The 25466-nt window shown below is 39.6% G+C and overlaps 1 protein-coding gene across 1 annotated transcript in view; it reads left to right on the forward strand.

Annotated features, from left to right (window-relative positions):
- Window positions 1-20193, forward strand: part of MCCC1 (methylcrotonyl-CoA carboxylase subunit 1) — a 58912-nt gene extending 38719 nt beyond the window's left edge. The window contains exons 12-19 of the mRNA XM_077754489.1: window positions 1-110; window positions 3576-3792; window positions 5529-5615; window positions 11838-11887; window positions 15218-15355; window positions 16645-16752; window positions 19011-19082; window positions 19861-20193. Coding sequence (XP_077610615.1) covers window positions 1-110; window positions 3576-3792; window positions 5529-5615; window positions 11838-11887; window positions 15218-15355; window positions 16645-16752; window positions 19011-19082; window positions 19861-19989 — 911 coding nt within the window. The 3' untranslated portion in view covers window positions 19990-20193. The remainder of the gene's footprint in view (window positions 111-3575; window positions 3793-5528; window positions 5616-11837; window positions 11888-15217; window positions 15356-16644; window positions 16753-19010; window positions 19083-19860) is intronic.
- The last annotated feature ends 5273 nt before the right edge of the window (window positions 20194-25466 follow it).

A 25466-nucleotide genomic window follows, 5' to 3' on the forward strand; every position in this document is an offset into this window, starting at 1 on the left:
GAGATGAAGTTTCAGTGCATTATGACCCCATGATTGCGAAACTGGTTGTATGGGCTGCAGATCGCCAGGCGGCTTTAACAAAACTGAGATACAGCCTTCGTCAGTACAACGTGAGTGACCTGGGGCCATGTTAGAGACCTCATGATCTCTGTATCTCCACCATCAAGTACGTCTGTCACGATTGGCCAGACTATGTCCCTGTCAGCTTATTTCCACCAATGTGTCAGGTGCAAAATGATTTCACATTCCCATGAGCCAAAATAGAGTTTAAGGATTTCTTGATTCAGCTAGGAAAGAAAAATTGCAGCACTAAAGCTATTAATGTCAATGTTACACTTCAGTGAAATCTGACATGAAATTCATATTCATCCTGTAGATAAGGCCAACTACACAAGTGTGGCCTACAGTCTGGTATTACTTTGTCCAAAGGAAATAATTTTGTTCAGTTTTATCCATTTGACAGAGTTGATGCTTTTCAGTAGCACATGAATTTCCTTGGTGCAGTAAGCCGTAGACACACTGATGTAGCTTTATAGAAGGAATTGTTGGTAACCTGTGGTATCCAGATTGTTATATGTCATTAATTTGACCTAACCTCTGATCTCTGTGGCTCCAACCTCACTAGTCTCCTTGCCATTCCCTAGACATACCCAGCATGGAGCCATGTGTTCCTGTTCTCTCTTCCAGAACATTCTTTCCCTACATGATCACAGAACTCCCTTCTCAGCATCCTCAGCTCCTGCCCACCTCAGAGGTCTTCCCAGGGTGCTCCATTTTTTTTAATTGAAGTATAATTGATACACAATGTTATATTAGTTTTACCTTTGCAGCATAGTGATTCAGTTCTATACCTTACACAGTGCTCACCACAATAAGTGTAGTTACCATCTGTCACCAAGGGTATTACAATATTATTGGCTATATTCCCTATACGTACTTTCCATCCCTGTGCCTTACTTATTTTATAGCTAGAAGTTTGTACCTCCTAATCTCATTTATCTATTTACCTTCTCCCCTCACAACCTTCCCCTCTGGCAACTACCAGGTCCCTGTTTGTGAGTTCGTTTCTGTTGTTAGTTTGTTTTGTGGTTTAGATTCCACAATGTAAGTGACATCATATGGTATTGGTCTTTGTCTCACTTGTTTCTCTTAGTATAATACCCTCTGAGTCCATCCATGTTGATACAAATGGCAAGATTTCATTCTTTTTTATTTTTTTGAGTTTCTTTATTTATTTTGAGTGAGACCAAGAGAGCCTGTTTAAGGGAAGGGCAGAGAGGGAGAAAGAGAATCCCAAGCAGGGTCCATGCTGTTAGTGCAGATCCTGACATGGGGCTTGAGCCCTTGAAGCTGCAAGATCATGACCTGAGCCGAAACCAAGAGTCGGATGCTTAAACAATTAAGCCACCCACGTACCCCAAAGATTTCATTCTTTATTATGGCTGAGTAGTATTCCATCATGTGTATACACTACATCTTCTTTATTCTTCATCTGTTGATGGACACTGAGGTTACTTCCATATCTTGACTATTGTAAATAATGCTACAATAAACATAAGGCTGCATATGTGTTTTCTAACTCATATTTTCATTTTATATGGGCAAATACACAATAGTGGAATTATTGGATTGTGTGATATTTCTGTTTTTAATTTGGGGGGAACTTCCATACTGTTTTGCACACACTATTTTGTTTCCTTCCTAAACAGTGCACAAGCATTCCCTTTTCTCCACGTCCTCACCAACATTTGTTATTTACTGTCTTTTGGATACTAGCCTTTCTGACTAGTGTAAAATGATATCTCGTTGTGGTTTTGATTTGCACTTCCCTGATGACAAGTGATGTTAAACATCTTTCCATGTGTCTGTTAGCCATTTATATGTCTTCTTTGGAAAAAAATAAATGTCTGTTCAGGTCCTCTGCCCACTTTTTAATTGGATTATTAGTTTTTTTTGGTGTTGAGTTGTAGGAGTTCTTTATATATTTTGGGTACTAATCCCTTATCATACATATCATTCGCAACTATCTTCTCCCATTCAGTAGGTTACCTTTTCATTTTGTTGATGGTTTCTTTCACTGTGCAAAGGCTTTTTAGTTTGGTATAGTCCCATAGTTTATTTTTGTTTTTTGTTTTCCTTGCCTCAGGAGACATATCCATAAATATGTTGCTAAGGCTGACATCCAAGAGATTACTGCCTATGTTTTCTTTCAGGAGTTTTATTGTTTCAGGTCTTACATTTAGATCTTTAGTCCATTTTGAGTTTATTTTTGTGTGTGGTGTGAGAAAGTGGTCCAGTTTCATTCTTTTGCATGTAGCTATCCTGTTTTCCCAATATCAGTTATTGAAAAGATGATCTTTTCCCCATTGCATATTCTTGCCTCCTTTGTCATAGATTAATTGACTGTATAAGTGTGGGTTATTTCCACTTGTTCCATTGATCTTTGTTTCTATTTTTGTGCCAATCTACCATACTGTTTTTATTACAACAGCTTTGTGGTGGAGTTTGAAACCAGGCAATCTTATTTAAAATAGAGCCCTTTCTCGATCCCCTTACCCAGCTTTATTTTTATTCATATGGCCTGATGTCACATTACATATTTGTTTATAGACATTGTTTTTATCTGTCCCTAGAATGTCAGCTCTGTAAGGTTTTATTCTTCAACATGTCCCCAGTACCTGGAGCAGGGCCTGGCACCCAAAAGGTACTCAGTAAATGGCTATTAAATGAATATATGAATGAACCCAAGTCTCAGATAGTTGGTTTTACCCTTGATCCCATTTATTGGGTGGGTCTAGGTTCAATTTATACCTTTTTATTTTTATATCGGTGTGTAAAATTTGGATTTTAGTGTTGGAAAGAAGCTCCTTTGAGGTCATTTAATACCTGTCCCCTCTCAGTATAGAAATCCTATGCTCTATTGGCGGTTTCCCTGTTTTGTGGGAGTGTTCTGAGCAGCAAGTCTTCAATATCTTGCAAATAAATCTCATATAAGTTTCTTAACATTTATCACATATGTAGCCAGAGACAATTAAATGTCTCCACACTACCTACCCTAACATCATCTCTTATGTCCTCTTTATCATAAAAGAATAAAATGTAGTTTACTACTTTTAAAATGTATTGTGGGACACCAGTGGTGGCTCAGTTGTTTAAGCGTATGACTTCGGCTCAGGTCGTGATCTCACTGTGAGTTCAAGCCCCACGTCAGGCTCTGTGCTGACAGCTCAGAGCCTGGAGCCTGCTTCAGATTCTTTGTCTCCTCCTCTCTCTGCCCCTCCCCTGATGTCTCTCTCTCTCAAAAATAAATAAACATTAAAAAATTTTGTTTAAATGTATCGTAAAATGTAGTTTTAAGTGTTAAGTCCAGATATATAGTGATGGTGAAGTGAGTTTTTTGTTTTGTTTTCCCTGTGAGCTGTCCTATCGCCATGTGGTACTTTAGTAGGTTTTTTATTTTCCTTGAGAGTTGCTCATAGTAGAAAATCCTTAGTACAGAGAGCAGATTTCTATGCCAAATTTCTATAGAAAATGTTTTCCCACTCACTGGGGACATGGGCTTTATTCTCTTCTAGATTGTTGGACTGCAAACCAACATTGACTTCCTCCTCAGCCTGTCTGGCCACCCAGAATTTGAGGCTGGGAACGTACACACTGATTTCATCCCTCAACACCGCAAAGAACTGTTGCCTAGTCGGAAGGCCACAGCCAAAGAGTTTTTATGCCAGGCAGCTCTGGGTCTCATCCTCAAGGAGAAGGCTGTGTCTGATGTTTTCAAAATTCAGTCACAAGGTATGGAATGCTTTTCTCTTTCTTCTGCTTGTCAAGATTTTATGAAAAATCATTGGAGGTGCTTTTCGTTCTTGATGACACTCTTGTGTCCCTTTTCTTCTCTCAGTGATTGACACCGTTCTCTGCTGATGTGGTTTTTTAGTATGAGGTAGAATAGTTTCACATATCATGGATGTGCCCATAAACACTTTTTAACCCATTAAATATAACTTAACTAATTGCCTAACAGTGTTGAGATGGGGATCTTTTTTAAACCAGACTGTAGTTCTTCCCATACCCTGTGCTGATCCCTTCCAAAGCTTTTTTAATTCACTGCTCCTCGAGTGCCTACTTATTGTATCCTCTGTACCTGCGGCAACTTCCTTGGTCCCAGGAACCCAGGGACTAAAGACAGAGCTCTGGGACTCTCGGATGCCCTTGCTTACCTGTAATTTATTGTTGAGTTATTTCCTCCTCTCCTTTTCCATTCTGTGATCAAATTTCTGACTCTCTCCAGTCAGAGAACCTGAGCATGGGAAGGACTATGGTAGAGATTCATCCTGGTTGCCATACACACACATCTCTGCTTCAGCTCCCCCACTAAGTTGTTGCCCAACCTCTCCCTAATGCCTCAGGAAGCTAGAAATTCATAATGAAAACTCATTAGCTTATTACAGTCTCAGTGAGTTCTCCATTCAAATGTTCTTCCCTCTAAATGGAGCAAAATCTGAGCTCTCCCAAACTTGCTCCAGAATAGTTACTTTAGGTTAACTCTGACCCTTGGAGCAAACAGGAAAAATAAAATTAATCCATTATCTCTTCATTATTTTTAGTATTATTATAGGATTTTTTTTATTAGGATCTGTAATTTCTAAATTCATTCAAGAAAGTTATATTGTGGGGTGCCTGGGTGGCTTAGTCAGTTAAGCGTCTGACTTTCGCTTAGGTCATGATCTCGCAGTTCGTGGGTTCGCGCCCCGCGTCGGGCTCTGTGCTGACTGCCAGCTCAGAGCCTGGAGCCTGTTTCAGAGTCTGTGACTCCCTCTCTCTCTGACCCTCCCCTGCTCACGCTGTCTCTCTGTTTCTCCTAGAAATAAATAAAACATTTAAAAAAAAAAAAAGAAAGTTATATTGAGAGCTTAAAATATATAACTACATCCTTAGATGTGTGCTGTATTCTCATTTTGTCTTTTTACAGTAAATGAAATGCCTCTAAATATGCCCATACGGTGTTCCTAAGCCTGAACATAGCATTGTTACAATCAAGCATCCTCTACTCTCTCCTTCCTTTTTTATAATGTAAACTGGCACATGCATGAGCTTCAGAATAAATTGCTTTAGTTCAGCTATGCTGTACTGTGGTGGATATTGTCCAACAGAGGATGAACACACATGCCTGTGGGCCATAGGAGTGATGCAAAAGGAGGCTATGTGAAAGAAAAGTAGTGAGTGGTGGAGATTTTGGTGACCTGGAATGTATTCGCCCAAGAAGGAGAGACCACTGTGTGGCTTGTGCCCCCAGAGGAAGATAGCTTGGGCTACAAATACTCTGATTTTCCAGAGAAGCTGGAATTTTTCATATGACATTTCCTGAGATGCAAATAAAAGTGTCTAATTTAAAGTTAAAGCAATAGGAAGAACAAAGAAGATACACTTGAGCTGCCAGTGTAGGACAGGTGTTTTATGTTTTCTTTCAAAAGGTATGAAGTCAGGCTTGGTGTTTGTAAATTTGTTGTTCAATTTTAATTTTTTTCTAGATCAGTACTCCCCTTTTGCATCCAGTAGTGGGAGAAGACTGAATATCTGTTACACCAGAAACATAACTCTTAGGGATGGTAAAAACAGTAAGTAATGTTTTATTAAATGAGAAATGTGCTTTATAGAAAAGATCACATTTATCTGGTAAAAAAGGATTCAGCCAAGCCATGATGGGTCAATTACATTTTTTAAGCTCCCAATCTAACCATCAGAAGGAATAATAGAATCGATTGGCTCAGGTGGTACATTAGCAATATTTTTCTTCTTTATACTTTTTCTGTATTTTGTAAATATTTGAAAAATATGTCATAAAATATACATAGCAAGATGACTAAAATGAAATATGTCAAGATGTTAGTGAGGTTACCATTGGGTAGTGGGATTTGAGGTGATTCCCCACCCCCCATCGTCCTTCTTTGTACTTTCTTTGCTTTGCAATTTTTCTTCAGCAAAATGTTCTACTTTTAAATAAGAAAAACAATATCCAAAACTACTCCAGGGGGAGGATTACCCACCACTCAGACACTGTTTCAGGCGGAAGAGGGTTACTAAGGAACTATGATTTATTAAGTGCCTGATCACATGTAAGTTTTTATCTTCACTATAATTAAAGGGGAGTCCCTGTCATACTCATGTATGGCTGATGAAACAGGCAAAGAAGGTTAAGGAACTTACTCAAGGCTAGTGAGATTGACATCCAGCCTTCCTGACCTTGACTTCTGTGCTATTTTTACTTTCCCAGTGGAAAATTGATTTTTAACTACAAACTAATTTGAGTAGGCTGAGGGTGGGACTGATTTATTGTAATTGAAGCCAGGAGAGGCTAACATCTAAAACTTTAAATTTTTTATAAATTTGTGACTGGAACAATGTACCAGAGGGATCAGAATCCCACATGGTAGCAGTATCCCTTCTGCTGCCAATTTGTGTGGGAAACAGGATGGGGGCAGAGTCAGAGCTGGGAGAACTAGTTAACCTTGAATGTCCGGTGTCGTTGAACTGTGAATGCTCCATTATAAAAATGTGCCTACCAGGTGGAACAGAATTCTCTTGCTAGCTCATGAGAACACCCTCTTTCCCCACCCCACCCCCAGACAGAGTAGAATCTTCTTTATATCCACTCTGTGTAGACATCTACTCAGTTTTTAGCAAATCCCTTTTTCATCTAAGTTGATTGGGTTAAAGCTCTTGGGATATTTTTTCATCCTGAACCTAGATGGGCTTTACCTTACATGTATTGCATACATGGAAAGAAAGTTTGCAATGATCCACTAGTATCTACTAATATCCATTTTATACTAATGTGTTTATTCATTTCATCCTAAAAAACCAGACCCTCCAAAATTAGGGATTATCTTACTTTTATATACTAAATGTAAATAGCAGCAGCAGTAAAGTTTCAAGTGACCTCTTCAACTTAAATAGAAAATCATACTTGTGATTAAAATTCAGACAAGCTCACTGTGTTATGTGGTATGGATTCTTACTGAAGCATTTAGAAGTGTTTTGAACTGTGCTGCATTTCTTGGAAATTTTTAAATTAAAAAATAAATACATTATTGAAAGCAAATGTGATTGCTGTTCACTACATCCTTTTGGTAGTTATTTTTCAGCGATAACCCGGGCCTGAATGTAATAGTTTTCAGAAATGTTCTGGTGGGTCTCTAATAAATGCTAATTAACAGTAACCATGATTGAATAACTGAGTGCACCAAACAGGAGGTCTTAAGGGCCCAGAAGCACTTATGAATCTAAAGTAGAACTAATTCTTAATAATCTCAGTGAGAATGACTAAGTATTTTAAATATTTAAGGCTTAAAAAATATTCTTACTTTGTTGCTAGTGGCCATGGTTCACAGAACCCTGCCCTACCCTCAATAGTAACAATAATAGCCAAGATTTATTGAGCTTTTGGCATATCCAAATATTAAGTGCCTTCCATGGATTATTTAATTTCCATTTTCAGAACAGGCCAATATAATTGGTGTTATTATTAATACCAACTTTATAAATGGGGAAACAGAGCTTAGAGAGATTAATAATTTTCTTAAAATCATACCAAAAGTAATTGGTGGACCCAGAATTTGAACCCACGCTCCAAGGTATATGCACTTATCTAACACTGCATCATGCTGACCTTCCATACCTTATTAAACATATCAGGATGAGATACCTGGCTGGTTCAGTGAGTACAGCATGTGACTTGATCTTGGGGTCATGAGTTCAAGCCCCATGTTGGGCATAGAGCTTACTTAAAATTAATTAATTAATTTAAAATGTAGATAAGAGGATATCTAAGGTTCTCTTTTGGAGGTCTAGATATAACTAGGAGAGGGAAGATAAGTTCAGTTTCCCTGTAATATGTGAAAGAATTTATTCTCTTTGATGTAATTGTAAATGGGATTGTTTTCCTTAGTTCCCTCCCTGCTATTTTATTATTAGTAAATAGAAATGCAATAGGGGTCACCTCGGTGGCTCAGTCAGTTAAGCCACTGTTGATTTTGGCTTAGGTCTTGATCTCACAGTTGGTGAGTTTGAGGCCCTCATTGAGCTCTATACTGACAGCAGGGAGCCTGCTTGGGATTCTCTCTCTGCCCTTCCCCTGCTTATATGCTCACTCTCTCTCTCAAAATAAATAAATAAAACAAAAAAAATTCAACAGATTTTTTTCAACAGATATAAATATTCAATAGATGCAAAATTCAGTAGATTTTGTATCCTACAACTTTTCCCTATTTGTTAGATCTAATAGTTTTTTGGTAGTCTCCAGGATTTTCTATATGTAGTATCATATTACCTGCAAATAATGACAGTTTTACTTCTTCCTTATCAATTGAATATCTTTTATTTATTTTCTTGTCTGATTGGTGTGGTAGGACTTCTAGTACCGTATTGAATGAAAGTGGTGAGAGTAGACATCCTTGTCTTATTCTTTACCTAAGGGGAAAGCTTTCAGCTTTTTATCATTGAGTATGATACTAGCTATAAGTTATCGATAGATGAATGGATAAAAATATAGTGTATGTACACAATGAAATATTAGCCATAAGAATGAAAATCTTTTCATTTGTGATAACATAGATAGACTTAGATGGCATTATGCTAAGTGAAATAAGCTGGAGAAAGACAAATACCATATGATTTCACTTATATGTGGAATCTAAAAAATCAAGTGAATAAACAAACAACAACAAAGAGAGACACAGACTCAAATATAGAGAACAAACTAATGATTGCTACAGTCGGGGGGAATATGTGTGAATGAAATGGTGAGGGAGATTAAGAGGTATAAACTTCCACTTATAAAACAAGTAAGTCACAGGAAAGAAGAGTACAGGACAGGGAATATAGTCAATAGTATCGTGATACACTTATCATGGTAAGCATTTCATAATGTATATAATTGCTGAATCACTATGTTGTATACACAAAACTAATTTACAATTATGTCAACTATAATTTAGATTTTTAAAAAGAATTTAGGGGCGCCTGGGTGGCTCAGTCAGTTGAGCATCTGACTTCAGCTCAGGTCATGATTTCACTGTTCGTGGGTTCGACCCCACGTCATGCTCTGTGCTGAAAGCTAGCTCAGAGCCTGGAGCCTGCTTTGGATTCTGTGTCTCCCTCTCTCTCTGACCCTCCCCTGCTCATGCTCTCTCTCTTTCTCTCTCAGAAATAAATTTTAAAAAACATTTTAAAAATTTAAAAAAATTTTAAAAAGGAGAGAAAAATGACCATTAAAAAAAAAAGAATTTAAAGTTTTCCTGGTAATTTGTTTACTGTGATTCTATTAGCATTCATGTCAGCTACATAACTTTACATATTTCATAAATTGAAAAAAAAAACTAATCCTGTGTAAGTGGGTGCATTTTCTCTTAAGAAGGATTGAAAGATACGGACAAGACATAGAGAAGTTTCAGTTACTCATATGGTCATTACAAAGCTTTTGAAAAAATAGATGTTCTGAGTAATGTGAAGAAGAGGAAAAAAAGATGTCTTTTTCCCTACTTTTTCCCCTTAAGGAATTACCATCTGATGGAGGAGAAGCGAGTATGTTGTGAAGATAGGCAGTATGGTGGACCCTCGAGTTAGACTGTTATGGGTTTGCATTCTGGCTTCTCTGTTGTCTATGACCCTTGGGCAGGTGACACACTCTCTCTAAGTATCAAGTGTCCTCAGCCATAAATGCGAATGGTAGTGGTCATTACTTCCTTGGGTTGTTGTGGATATTAAATAAGACAACACATGGAAATCTCATTGTACGGAAGATAGCAAGAGGTCAGTAAACATTAGCTGCTGTCATTATCATCATCATCATCATCTTCATTAAACTTGCTACTATTGAGAGACAAAGTGGATATGTATGTCACATGTTCATAAAAAAGAAGGTTGGAAAAATAAATTTTGTAAGTTGGTTGCAGAACAGTATGTATAAGAATAGGTTGTTTTTATAAAGGAAAAATACTAGTTTGTGCATTTTAAAAAATTTGAAGGGACTCACATGTTAAAGAGTTTAATAGTAGTTACATCTGGGCAGTAGAGAGGACTTTCACATTTTACTTGATGTACTTCAGTATTTGACTTTTGTGAACAGTTTTATTTTTGAAATTTTTTAAAAACTACTGATAAAGAGAAAAATCATTCCATCATAAAACTGGATGAGGAAAGAATCATAATGGTGTTTTATATGCAGAAGTCTGTCTGAACAGAGAAGAGCAAATTCATTCCACGTGGACAGACTTTCCCCAAAGACCATGAACGAGCATGATGTAAACAAGGGGCGAGGTTTCAGTTCATGTGTCTGGGACTGGCGACACAGTGAAGGAGGAGCAGAGCAAAGAGGCATAGTGAGGGGAGGAAGGCTGGGGGCACATATGGAGAATAGTAATTGGCCCATTTTCCCATTTGGTTGTAATATAGGGCTATGTGGAAGAATGGTGCGAAATAAGACTGAGAGTTTCGGGCCTTCAATACCAGGCCAAGTATTTTGAATATAGAGGAGACGTGCTAGGAAGTAGCAGCTGGAAGGGCTGAGACAGGAAGCAAGTCCCCAGAAGACCACAGAGTCAGCCAGGTCCATGGCCCTCAGCCTGAATCAGGGTTGAGTGATGGGAATGAAAGGAAGAAGTGAACAGGACAGATAGGGAAGAATTCGGCAGCTTTGTAGTAGCTATTGCATGTGGAAAGCAAAGGAGAAGGCATGGATGACAAGTTTTAAACCTGGATGACAAGGAAAATACTAGTGCCAGTCATGGGGCTCCCAGAGCGGGAGGGAATGCAGGCAGAGTGGGGACATGATTTGATTTATTGGACCCACCATGTTCACTTTAAGGTGGCGATAGAGCATCCAGCTGGGAATGACTAATCAGACTTCTGGAGAAGGAAGGTCAGGGCTGGAAATAGATTTGAGCTGGCAGCATCAAAATGGTGGTTAAAGTATCAGGAGTCGATGAAATGACTTTGGTCTGCCTTCTCTGCACCACAAACCTTTTGAGTTCCATCTCCTAGGAAAGTCTTTAACCAATTCTATGTTCACAAAATAACATGAAATATATATTATATTTATATGGTCGGTTACAGTAAGTCTTTAACCAATTCTGTGTTTGCAAAATAATATGAAATATATATTTATATGGTCAGTTTCAGTTTACAAAGTACTTTTGCATTTATTTAATCATTGTTACATTCTTATACCCATTTAACCGGTCAGAATGAAGCAGAAGATCAGGACTCCTGAGATTTCAAAGGACAATCAAGATCACAGAGGTGACCACACCACAGATGGCAGATATGGGTCTTAAACAAGAATCTCTCTCCCAAGTTGTTGCATTTCTTATTTTACCACTTTAACCTTTCTTGTTTAGAGAAAAATATTAAAATATCCTACAACATTAAAAGAGCTAAAACTCCCTTTTTAAAAAAACATTAATCCAGTATAGTTGTTTTATTAGTTTCAGGCATACAATATAGTGATTCAGCAATTCCATAGTATTACCTGATGCTCATCAAGATAAGTGTACTCTTAATCCCCTTCGCTATATCATCCATCCCCCCATCCACCTTCCCTCTGGTAACCATCAGTTCTCTATAGTTAAGAGTCTGCTAAAACTCTTATTTTTTAAAAAACAAAAGTTTGAAAATCAGGATTATTGGAACTTACGTATAGATTTTTAAAAAGTCTTGTCAGAGAGTTAAAAGATGTTCATATCCCTAACAGCTGATTATCTTTAGGTTGAAAGAGGTTTTTAGAATCTCAGTCTATGAATGTCTTCTAATTTTTCTTCAATTTTCCCCCCTTTTCCATAAAGATGTAGCCATAGCTGTCACATATAACCACGATGGGTCATATAGCATGCAGGTAAGCCTAACTGGTTTTCTTCTACAGTTTAGAGCTAAATCTGATCTTTCTCATAGAGAGGAGAGTCTTTTTTCACATTCTGGTTTCTCCTAAGCCATTGGACTATAGTTTGGAGAATGTCATGTGCTTTTATTTCAGACCAATTTAGGGAAACTACCCCCTCTACAGCTTCTGTTTCTTCAGTTTGGCTGTGGTTCCCCTAAGTAAGAAAACCTGTTAAAAATCATAATAATAATAGCACTGAATTAGACACCTGACAGATTTCTGAAGTATGTGCATGTATTTACATCTAAAGCAGCCATTCACAAACTTTTTGGTCTCAAAATCCATGGATACCCTTACAAATTATTGAGATTCCTCAAAGAGCTTTTGTTTGTGTTAATTACATGTATTAATACTTACCACTTAGAAAATTTGAGCATATTTTTATCTTACTGTTATTTTTAATGTGTATTTTACAAAATTATATATAATGTAAAATGTACCATTTTAAACATTTTTGAGTGTAAATACATTCCCATTGTTGTACAACCATCATCACCTCCATCTCTTTTCTCCTCTTGCAAAACTGAAACTCTGTACTCGTTTAAACAATAACACTCCATTTGCCCCGTTCCCCACCTGCCCCCCTCAATCCCTGGCAACCACTAGTCCGCTTTATGTGTCTATGAATTTGATGACTTTAAGTACTTCATATAAATGAAATCATTCAACATTTGTCCTTTTGTGATTTGCTGTTTCACTTAGCATAATGTCTTTAAGGTTCTTCTATGCCTTAGTTTATGTCCAAGCTTCCTTCCTTTTTAAAGTAGAATGATACTCCATTGCCTCTGTATACCACAGTTGTTTATTCATTCATCTCTTGATGGAGATTTGGTTGCTTCCACCTTTTGCCTATTATGAATAATGCTTCTGTGTACATGGGGGACAAATATCTCTTTGAGACCCTGTTTTCAATCCTTTGGGACATATATCCACAAATAGAATTGCTGAAGTATATGTTCATGTTCTATTTTTAATTTTTGGGGGGAACTACCATACTGTTTTCCATAGGGGCTGCTGCATTTTACGTTCCTACAACAGAGTGCAAGGGTTCCCTTTTCTCCACATCGGCATCAACATCTATTTCTGAGTTCTTTTTTTCTTTTTTATAATAGCCATCCTAATGGGTGTGAAATGTTATCTCACTGTGGTTTTGATTTGCATTTCCATAATGAATAATGATGTTGAGCATCTTTTCATATGCTAATTGTCCGTATCTTCTTTGGAGAAGTGTTTATTCCAGTCCTTTGCCTTTTTAAAATCAGGTTGGTTTTTTTTGTTGTTGAGTTGTAGGATAAACTGAGAAATTTAAAACCTAAGATTACACAAGCACACGTTCATTAGCTATCAGAGTAACATTATCACGTGTCTACAGTCTCTGGAAAATCCCACTGTATATTCATGAGAATGAGCATTAAAAAGGCAAATACCATTAGCATTAGTATTATGAAGTAGTTTGACTTCATGGACCCCAAGAAGGGTCTTGGGGACCCCGAGGGATCCACAGGTCATACTTTGAGAATCTCTAGTCAAAATGTTTATGATAACCCTCAATTAAAAGAGCCCGTTACACTGACAAAATGAAATGCTGAAAGGGTTAAAAAAAAACAATGTGAGAACTCAACCAAATTCCTATATATTAAGGTTCAAAATCAGAGGCTAGAATAAATCATTTTTAATATGAGCCAAGCGACTTTAAGTACAACAAAATGGATTGATTAAGGATATTATACTTTGGATCTGCTGATATTATGGGGTACACTTTTCTTTCCTTTTTTTTTTTTTAATGCTTTTTTAATTTTTGAGAGAGAGAGAGAGAGAGACAGAGTGTGAGTGAGCAAGAAGTAGAGAGAAAAGCAGACACAGAATCCAAAGCAGGCTCCAGGCTCTGAAGTGTCAGCACAGAGCCCAACACGGGGCCCAAACTCACGAACTGCGGGATCATGACCTGAGCTGAAGTGGGACACTTAACTGACTGAGCCACCCAGGTACCCCTGAGGTACCATTTTCTTAAACTGAGATTCAGAAAAACTATGGAGTCTATATATGAGAGTTGTAACTGATATTCGTACCCCTGGTATGAGGACCCCTTCATATCCCTTGGTAAAGTTAACTCCCGGTTTGTACTAATCTGCTCATTGAACTACATTCAGAAATTTAGAATGCGCTTGTGTAAATCTTTAAACAAAACTGTTCCCCATCTAACCTTTATGCCCTGAGAATTTCACAAACATTCACATGGCTGTTTTAGCAGGTTACAAAGCACAGTAAAATGTCATATTTAACTTAGGATAGGTGAGAAGCAGCGTATAAATACTGCATTGTAACCTATTTCACTTTAGCCTACATAGTGTATTTGAAAAGAATAGCCACAGGACTTTGACAGTAACCTCATGGGAATTGAAATGAAAAATAGGGAAGATTTAAATGGATTTTCTGTGCGTAAAGGAATTTTTTTTCTTGGGTGTATATGTGAGAAAACATTTTTTTAAACAGAAAGGTTTCATGTCCTTTTGTCAGCTTCCTTGAAAGATCAAGTGTGAAATCTGTTTCTTGGCACTTTCTCTTCAAGTGCGAAAACCGTGGCTGGTCTCCAGCTAGTTTATCTTCTTAACTCATAACTGAAACCCATAAATTTTATCTGCATGTTGGGGAGATAAAAGATACACCATCACACCATCGGGGGAGAGGGAGGGAGGCAAACATGAGAGACTCTTGAATGTTGAGAACAAACTGAGGACTGATGGGTCTGGGTAGAGGGGAAGGGGGGTGATGGGCATGGGGGAAGGCACTTGTTGGGATGAGCACTGGGTGTTATATGGAAACAAGCTTGACAATAAACTATTTTTAAAAAAAGATACACCATCTAATTTGGCGGTTCTGGCTTTTTTTCTTTACTAACATTGACATAGGAAAAGCAAATTTGACTTCAGGTACTCAGAAATGAATACTTAATGTGTAATATAGTCCAACAAATTTTGATAATTTTACTTGATTTGCATTTCTGTTTCACGTTTTTATCGTTATTCTTAACTGAACATTTATCTGTAGCATTATGGCACTATAGATATGTTATCTGTTTTTTTCTTTTAGTTATCTTACTGCTCTTTCTATGTAGAGTGCTTTGTTTATGAATCTTAGGGGCAAAGTTCCTACAGGACTTTTTAAAAGAAATATTTCACCTGTTGCCTTTTGAAACTGTTAATAGTAAAGAATTGATTCTGATTTTATTAATTCTGTAGGGTTATTTTTATTTTGAGAATCTTCTTTTTCTGGTTTTTTTTTCAGATTCAAGATAAAATTTTCCAAGTCCTTGGCGGTCTTTATAATGAGGGAGACTGCACTTACCTGAAATGTTCTGTTAATGGAGTTGCTAGTAAAACTAAGCTAATTATCCTGGAAAACACTGTTTACCTATTTTCCATGGTAATGTCTCTTTTTTATAATAACACTGTTGAGGTTTGGGAGAAATTGCTTGACCCGAAGCATCTCACTAAAAGAAAGACCCTGCTTCCTTCCATCACTGCCATGACCTTTCCTCTATGTTCCCTTCTCCACTCTTTCTTTGCCATATCCTGTCTTCCCTAGTTCTTTTGTCCAACAAGTTCTCCTTGATAGACACATATCCATTTTCTGTCTTTAATTCTGAAGCATGCCCTTACACCCTTCTTGTTAGAGAGTATCTCACTGCCCAGTGGGCAATATTGTCTCCAGAATTTGGTCCCTGAATCCTTTCCCCAACCACCACCCTCCTGGCACTTGGAATTCTGGGGATTTGGGAGGAGGTGACCCTTGAGAGCAAGTCTGTGAATTGGATGTTCTTGTGGGGATGGTAGGCAGTCAGAAGGTAGTGGGGGTTAATGGTGGTGTCTTGGCAGTCAAAGGATGGTTGATGATTGAGACGGGCTTGGCATATCTTTGATCTGAGCTTATTTCCTGACTGATTGCTCTCATTTAGGAGCCTGCTGGCTGATGAGCCCATAGTTTCTGCATGGGCAGAAAAGAAAATGCATTATCAAATACACTGTGTCCTCCTCAGTCTTCTCACATTTGAAAAACATCTTACAGATCATAGTCCTTCGTATTCCAATAATTAAACTACTGTATACAGAGTCAAGGATGATTTCATTTTACTAAGATTCCTTTCCATAGTTAATGCTGAAACAATATGGTGGTGGAGGCAACATGGTGGAGTGGTGATGAGTAGGAGTTCTGGAATGTGAAGCTGCCTTGGTTCAAATCCTGGCTCTACCTCTGAGCAGATGTGTAACCTAGGGCAAGTTAAACTCCCAGGCTTCAGATTCCTCAACTATAAACAGGAATAATAACAGTACCTCCTTACCTCATAAACTTGTTGTGATGATTAATGAAATTATATACATATATATATATAACTGTTAAGAACAGTTCTTGGCTTAGTCTAAACTTGATAGTAGGAATGCTACTCAAAATGGGTGTCAGTAGCCGTTTTTTTTATCAACAGTTACATACATTAATTCTTTTAATCCTCTTGTGAGTATGATGCCATTACTCCTTTATAGTGGGAAACCAAGACTGAGAGGAGTTTAGTAATTGCTTATGGTCACAAAGCTAGATTAGAATCCTGGTATTAAAGAGTTAACATATAGCTTGAAAACAGTCATTACCTCAGGTATATTAATTAAACTTTAGTGATTTGATCTTGATTTCATTTCCAGTTTGTTTTCTGTTTATAGGAGGGAAGTACTCAGATTGACATTCCAGTCCCAAAATACTTGTCTTCAAAGAGCTCAGATGAAACTCTGGAAGGTGCCATAGCTCCTATGACTGGTACCATTGAAAAGGTAATCATGTGAATGTATATAGAATGATATTCAGTAAGGCCCCGTAAATGTCTCCATTGAACTTAGTCATATATATTATTTTTCCCTCTCCAATCTTTCTCATTGGAAAGTATCCTATTGAAGAAAACAAGAGATTGGGCACCTGGCTGCCTTAGTCAGTAAAGCATGTGACTCTTGATCTTGGGGTTGTAAGTTCAAGCCCCATGTTGGAATCTTTAGGGGCGTCTGGGTGGCTCAGTCTGTTAAGCCTTTGACTCTTGATTTCAGCTCAGGTCATGATCTCATGGTTCATGGGATCGAGCCTGGCATTGGGCTCTGCGCTGACAGCATCTAGCCTGCTTGGGATTCCCTCTCTCTCTCTCTCTCTCTCTCTCTCTCTGCTCCTTCTCTCTGTACACACTCTCTAAATAAGTAAACTTTTTTTTAATAAAATAAAATCTTGCAGTGTCTGGATGGCTCAGTTGGTTAAGAATCTGACTCGATTTCACCTCAGATCATGATCTCACAATTGTGAGATTGAGCCCCACATCAGATCAGGCTCCATGCTGAGTGTGACCCTCTTCCTCTGCCCCTCCCCCGCTCACTCACTCTATAAATAAAGGAAGGAAAGAAGGAAGCAAGGAAAAGAAAGAAAGGACGTCTTAAAAAAATAAGAGACTTTATGATAGATTGAAGTTCTGTGTTCAGTCTTCAGTGAAAATACCCATTTACCTAATTTACAATACTGTTATTTTTGAAAGTGGAAATTTCCATCAAAGTACAAATAATTTGTACTAAATTTGTCTTTTTATGATTAAAATGGAGCATTCACCAAACATTACCCAAAGGCTTTTTTTAAATGTCAAATTTAACACAATTTATCATTAAATAACATTGTTTTCCAATATACATAACTACGTGTATGTTAAAAGAAAATTTGAAAGGCTGGCACCAGTGAAGAACAACGAAGCTTCTAAGGTGTTGAATGCTATATATATTCAGAATTAAGATTCATGCTGAAATAACTTCAAATGGTGGTTTTCATACACTTGAATATAGTAGAGTTCCTGTAAATGCATCTAAGTCATAAAACTTCAACTCTGTATTGTTGGTACCCAAAAAGAAGAAGAAGGAGGAAATAACTATTTAAGAAGTGAACATGATTACACCCCCTGTTCCCCTCTGTACACGTTGGCCTCAGAGGGAGTATGATTTCAGAGACTTGGATCTGCCTTTAGCTCATTCAGTCTCAGTTCCCATGGACATTCCAAAATGTAGACGTCCCTGTGCATCTATAGGTGAAAAAAGCACATTTTCCCTGTAGCTGCCCCCTAGACCATTGATTTCATCAAGCACTGCTATAGCATCACCCAGCATTAGGTGATTTGGGGGCTTTCAGAAGTGTTTCTCATTTTTCACAATTTTTGCTCTACACACTGACTGTGGAACCTGACTCCACTTTGTGATGTTTCCAAAAACTCTTTGATAACCATGTTAACTAAGACAGTGAGACCATATGGGATATATGAGTTCACTTATACATGTAAAAAGGAAAATAGAGGGTTTTTTCCAAGGGTTGCCAATAATTTTAATTCTTTCACATGAAGATAGTCTATACATTTACCACACAGGGCACTCAAAACTTGGAGCACTATCCTAGACTACCTATAAAATCTAGAAAATCAGGCATGACCCACTACCCCGCCCAGGACATTAAGTGTATTGCTTCTTCCCTGTTGGTGGTATGTCTTGTCTGTACATTCATGAAAACACAAAAGGACCTCGAAATATATAAAGCATATTCGTCTGATTCAAGGAGAACTAGATGGTTTGGGGGTGGAGGAGAGGAGCTAAGCGGTGCTCCCCACTGACAGGAGGGCCAGCAATCCAAGATTGATCTGTAGTTCTCTGATTTGCGCCTGTACACCTGTGTTTGACAGATAAGGCAACCAGATAGACCCATACTTCCACTGTGTACATTTAAACCCCAACTCTGGGGACTATGAGGGACCTTTGTTTTTAAATTTTCTTTTTAATGTTTATTTATTTTTGAGAGACAGAGACAGAGCACAAGCAAAGGCGGGACAGAGAGAGGTAGACACAGAATCCGAAGCAGGCTCCAGGCTCCAAGCTGTCACCACAGAGCCCAATGAGGGGTTCGAATTCAAAAACCACAAGATCATGACCTGAGCCCAAGTCGGATGCTTAACTGACTGAGCCACCAGGCGCCCCGGGACCTGTGTGTTTTTAAATATTAACCTGTCACTCTTAATCTCTAGGTATTTGTAAAAGTTGGAGACAAAGTAAAAGCTGGAGATACTCTAATGGTTATGATTGCCATGAAAATGGAGGTAATGAAGTCACAAGTTCACTTGCCAATTAAACTTTGGGAACTATCAGACCTAATTGTCCTTTTGCCTTATTTTGTTAATACCATTTTAAATATTAAGAGCCATGGATTTATGAAGCATTAGCTGCAGGAAACAAAACAAAAACCATCCTTCTCTTAAATATATTTTCATTTTCATTTTGTGAAACTGCACCTGTCAGTTCTGATGCTGAAACCAAAGAAATTGTCACTAGCTTAAATTCAGGTGGTCAGCCAGTTGACTGTTAACTATTGGTATTTTCTAAGGCCAAACTTAGGATGCCAAGCATCAGTGTCAAAGTGAAAACCTCAATCAAACTAGTTAGCTATTTAGGTTTTTAGAAATTGTAGGCCAGTAGTTCTCAGCCTGACCACATGTTACAATCCCCCAAAGGGGAGAGCTTTGAAAAACTAATCCCCCAGACTGGTTGAACTGGGATCTCTTAGAGTGGGGCCCAAGGATCTGTAGTTTTTAACAGCTTCCCAAGTGAGACTCTATTGTGAAGCATGTTGAGCATTATCAGTTAGACTAGAGCTTCCCAGTTAGCAACCTTGAATGTGTTACAGGCATGTCAAAGTAGTGACTCCTCACAGCCGCAAAGCACACCATAAAAATGTTATTTTCTCTGAGTGCCATGCTATAAAAAAGCTTGAGAGACCTCAAAACAGTTGGCTTTATTTTTCACTTTTCATCTCGTGCCTTACTATATGCTCAGCCTTCATTAGCATTATAGCCATGGTCGTGTCTTGTGTCTCTGCAGCTTACCATAAAGGCCCCAAAGGATGGCACGATCAAGAAAGTGTTCTACAAAGAAGGTTCTCAGGCCAACAGACACGCTCCTTTAATCGAATTTGAGGAAGAGGAATCTGACGAAAGAGATGCAGAATAAACATCAAAGAAATAACCAACTAAGCAGTATCTTAAATATAGTATCTCTGCACCAAAAAAAGAAAGTGCCTTCCTGCTTTCCTTGGAGTCTAACAAAGAGCAGTTTTACTAAATGATTGTACAATTAGGCTAATATTTGAGAATCATGTACTTGGGTCACAAACACAATAAATTATCTCAAAATATTTCATACTAATAAATTGAATTATACTTTTTTATTGGAAGCTAATATAGTTTGTTTCTGCCTCAATTTTATACACTGTAATGTCTTTTAGGAAGGCAGTGGCAACTTGATCAAAAGAATGATTGGAAGAGAAAAGGTTGTTTAATTATTTCCCATTTACATTCATGATGAAAATGGACATATTTCAGAGACAGATGCCAGTTTGAAAATATTTGAAAGTAATATTTCTGGGGTACCTGGCTGGCTGGCTCAGTTGAAGGAGCATGCAACTCTTGATCTCAAGGTTGTGAGTTCAAGCCCCATGCTGGTCGTAGAGATTACTTAAATAAATAAAACCTAAGGGGCACCTGGGTGGCATAGTCAGTTAAGCATCTGACTTTTTAATAAATTTTTTTTCAATGTTTACTTATTTTTGAGAGAGAGAGACAGTGTGAGCAGGAGAGGGGCAGAGAGAAAGGGAGATAGAATCTGAAGCAGGTTCCAGGCTCTGAGCTCTCAGCACAGAGCCTGATGCAGGGCTTGAACTCATGAACCGAGAGATCATGACCTGAGCTGAAGTCAGACGCTTAACCAACTGAGCCACCCAGGTGCCCCAATTAAACGTCTGACTCTTGATATCGGCTCAGGTCATAATCTCATGGTTTGTGGGTTCGAGCCCCATGTTGGGCTCTGCATTGGTGGCGTGGAGTCTGCTTGGGATTGTGTCTCTCTTCTCTGCCCTTACCTGGCTTGTGTGCGCTTGCTTTCTCTCTCAAAATAAATAAACTTAAAAAATTTTTAAATAAATAAAGTCTAAAAAAAGTTATGTGGGAAAACATCAAATCCAAAATTAATCTATCTCCTGGCTGCCAAGAAAACAATTCCATTGTCAAGAGAGTGGTGAGGAAGTCCCAAATCCTAAAATTGGAAATGCTGAGTTCTCAAATCTGATTAGTTTTTCCAACAAGGCAGCATGAAACAAGGCACCCATTTTAACAAGGCAGCATGAAACTCAATATCCTAAGATGTGTGCAGGGTTGAAGACCAATGTCAAGTGACTAGTGCAGAAAATAGGTATTTTAGGGGCTGGGGTGAGAGAGCTCTGTGGGTAGGTGTAATTGGGCAGACTTCATAGAGGAAGGAAAAACCAGAGCAGTTGTGTGGAGGGGAACTGGTAGACTAGAAATGAAGAAGCAAGGCCTCACTATTGAACGTGAGCAAGGTACATTACACATCCAAAAACAGATCTGCCCAACTGGAATGGGATATCCTCGGGGGGCCATATGACAAAATGTGTGACATTAAGGTTGGGGCCAGACTAACTGGCATGGCAGAGTAGGTGTGGATTTTCTCTTGCAAGGGGCAGTTTTATGAGTTATTTTGAGTTATATGAGTTATTTTTTAACAGGGAAAATTTGATTTGGAGAAAATTTGGCTAGTAGAGCCCCTTTAAGAAACTTTGACATTATTTCACAAGGTTGAACATCTGCATACCCTATGACCTAACTCTAGAAGTGCACAAATGCACTTGTGCACCAAGAATGTTCACAGCCACGTTACCCATAACACTGGAAACAATCTCGGCTGGTTGGCAGGAAAAGGGGTAAGCAACTCTGGTATGACACACAGTGGAATACTATGTAACAAAATAAACAGGGTAAGAACATCAACAGGGATGAATCTTGGAATCATGAAGTTAAACATAGAGTATTTAAAGTATTAGGTATTGGTCCAGGGGTTGAGACAGGTGAGGCATATAGAGGTAAATGCCAGCAACTGCTAGTGTTCTCGTAAGGCTGATGGTTATATTTATCATACAATTATGTTTCATATCTAACATGTTATGTATAAACTTTTTATAATTCAAATATTTTTAAACTTTTTTTTACATTCATTTTTGAGAGACAGAGACAGAGCACTAGTGGGGGAGGGGCAGAAAGAGAAGGAGACACAGAATCTGAAGCAGGCCCCAGGCTCCGAGCGGTCAGCACAGAGCTGGATGCGGGGCTTGAACTCACACACTGTGAGATCATGACCTGAGCCAAAGTCGGATGCTTAACCAACTGAGCCACCCAGGCTCCTCTCAAATAGTATTTGTTTTAATTTCATCTGGCAGCAATATGCAAGTGGATGGAGGAGGAGAAGATTAGTCTGGAAAACCAGTTGGGAAGAAGTTCCTGCAGGTATTTAGGCATGGGGAATAAAGGAGAAGGCCATCTCAACCAGACCCCCCTTTGTAAAAATTTTTTTTAATGTTTACTTATTTTTGAGACAGAGACAGAGCATGCACAGGAGAGGGGCAGAGAGAGAGGAAGACACAGAATCCAAAGCAGGCGCTAGGCTCTGAGCTGTCAGCACAGAGCCCGACGTGGGGCTCGAACCCACGAATCATGAGATGACCTGAGCTGAAGTCGGAGGCTTATTCAACTGAAGCACCCAGGTGCCCATCAACCGGCGCTTTTTGAAAACTATATTTTTTTGCAGCAGAGGCTTTGCCTCTATCCAAACAAAATTCTAAAAGGAAAAGCAAAGGTGCTCTGGTGGAAATTTTGGGTTGCTATTTGCCCCCTTTCATCCCTTTCAGTGGAACAAGATCGAGCTCTCAATTTCCCCATTACTTCACTGTGTTGTCAGAAGTAAGAATGTTCACGGAAGGGATTCAAAGCCAGTTTAACCTACATACTGGTGGAATTCTTGGAGATCATTGCCAACTGCGGTGCTGTGTAGACAGAGTTCCTCTGCACATGACTGCCTCTGTTCCTCCTAAAGACAGAGCATGTGCCATATATGCCAGGGCCTCTGGAAACTAAGATGGTAAGAAATGTTTTTTTTTTTTTTACCCCTGCCCTAGTTAGTGGGAAACAGGATCCAGCTGTGTAGAAGAATGTACTATAATTGATAATAGGATATACCTGTGTGCTAGGTGCCATGGGGGCCAGGTGAGTGGTGTCATAAATTCTACTTGGAGTTGGGAAGCTGAGGGAGAGGCGGTGACATCTGAACGGGGCTTTGGACTACGGCCATTTGCCAGCGGAGAAAGAAGGTAAGATAAGGCCATTGCAGGGAGAGGGACTAGCAAGGGCTAAGAATAACAGTAAGGCGTGCAAGTGCACACAGTGTTCAGGACACAGAGCGATCCGGCTTGGGCTGGAGCACAGGGGCACGGCAGCCAGGGGCCGGGGAAGTGGCTGCCCGGCAGGGAATGGGCTTGCTTTATTCTGGAGGCAGCTGGGAGCCCTGGAGATCTTCAAAGCCATTTCTGTCTACAGTCTGAAGCACAGATTGGAGAGAGGAGAGAGACTAGAGACAGGGAGTCCAAATGAGGCACCAGATACAGATGCCTGAGCTGAACAGACCAGGTGGGGAAGACAGAGCTCGGTGCACATCTCCAGGACTTAAGAGTAGCTTTTCTTTTGGATAACTTCCATTTGTAAGCCTGGGTCAAAACCGGAGTTGAATGATTGAACGAGAGCAGTTTGCTACCTTATCTCCGACAATAGCATTCTGGATGCATTGTGTTCAGGTCTAGGATAACACAAGAATCAACAAAAGTTAAGAGCCCTCATGGCTGCTTTTGAATCACTGGGGAAGCCACAGAGCATTGTAGTCCAAACAGCCGTGGAAGTTAAAATTCTTGCACTCAGACCCTCCTCTCGCCGCTCGCTGTAGTGTCTCTGGCAAAGTAATGTACACTCTCCGAGCTTCATCTGTCAATGCGGGTGGCAGCGCTACCGCACCATGTTGTTTTGGGGATTAAATGAGAAAATGTAGAGGTTATCTTCAGCACTGTGCCTAGAACATCATCTACATGCAGCTGATAGTATTCATGTTTAACTGTTGTTACTGCTCCAGAGCAATTAAGGAACTGCTCTAAATCCAGTTCAGCTGCTTATCCTTGGGAGCAAAATTCCCAGGTCCTGGGATGGTGAAAACCCCTACCCGGACATGCATCACTCTAAGCCTTCCCTTCACTCCCTCCCCCGGCTCTAGCCTGCTCTAGTGTCACCCAGGTATGTGTCAACCGCAGGCAGACTGTGGTGCCACTGGGGAAACCTCTGTGGTCCCCTCCCTCTGTGGCAGTGGGCGGCCAGGCTGGCATGTCCTAGAGACCACGTGCTAATAGGACAGGAGCACACCCAGAAGCAGCCGGTTCTGTGCACGAAGGACAGACTGGACTAGCTCCATCTTTTACATCCGTTGTCACGTGTGTGTGTAGATGACGCTGGAGGAGAGACCTTCATTGTCTGGTTTCAGCCTCCTTGTAAGTGGGTGTCACCACTTCCGTGGAGTGGTCAAGTAGGGAGGTCTCTTCCTTGGCTGAACTCACTGTTTTTCCTCTCCAACTGGCTTCTCTTCTCACCCTTGCATGCTTGCTGTTCTTAACCTTCAAATAGTTCTCTTAGGAATATTAGAAGTTGAAATGTGCATCTAGGTTCTGTATACATGTGACACTTGTGGTTAAAATATTTACAGTGTTGATAGTAATACCTTGCATTTCTGTTGCACCTCTTATCAGGGAATCTCCAAAAGCACTCCTAGATAGTCACACCAAGCTTCAAGACACCCAGGAAGAGGAAAATGGGATTTTAAACTGGTGAGAGGGGAGGAGATGGATGTTCCCAAATGCTTTGCTCCAAGCCCAGAGCAGGGAGCCTTGGGTCATTAGTGCCTTCCTGCTAATGACACACTGCTCCCTGAGGGCTGGCCCCAGGGAGCTGCAGCTTAGGGTAGCGGTTCTACTCCACCAGACTCTAAGTATAGGGCATCCCAGGAGGCTCAGCCTACGCTCCATGGCTCTCAAAGTCGCAGGCTGGGTGGGAGCAGTCTTGCCTATCTATCTGCCCCCAACTCCTGTGAATAACCCTAGGTTCCTTCTAGATCAGGGGGTGCCTGGATCGTTAGCAGCTCATAGCTGATACCAATGATTACCCTGCCGCCCTCACATTTGTCCCCCACATGCTGGATCATGGGAATCAGAATGCCCTGTGCCTCTAACTGGCTCAGACTCCTGCAGCGAGCTGCAAGTGCAGTGTGAGCACTCCTTAAGCCTCCAAGTCACAGCCCTGATGTTAACTCCCTCCCTCCTAAGATGGCTAAAATCATTCTTTGTACATACCACCCCTCATTAGCTTTGTGCTAAACCCTTTGTTTCGATTAGAAATAATTCTCCCTCCAAATCCACCACCCCCTCCCCAAAAACAAAGCAAAAGAAAAATCACTAAGAACAGCAACAAAAGATAACTTGGGGACTTCTCTCTCTTCTGAGTCACCGTTCCTCCTTTACCATTGCTGCCTATGTCATTAAGGCATTATGG

Source organism: Crocuta crocuta, unplaced genomic scaffold (genome assembly GCF_008692635.1).
Source record: "Crocuta crocuta isolate KB4526 unplaced genomic scaffold, BGI_CrCroc_1.0 scaffold70, whole genome shotgun sequence".
In the NCBI taxonomy this organism is placed as follows: domain Eukaryota; kingdom Metazoa; phylum Chordata; class Mammalia; order Carnivora; family Hyaenidae; genus Crocuta; species Crocuta crocuta.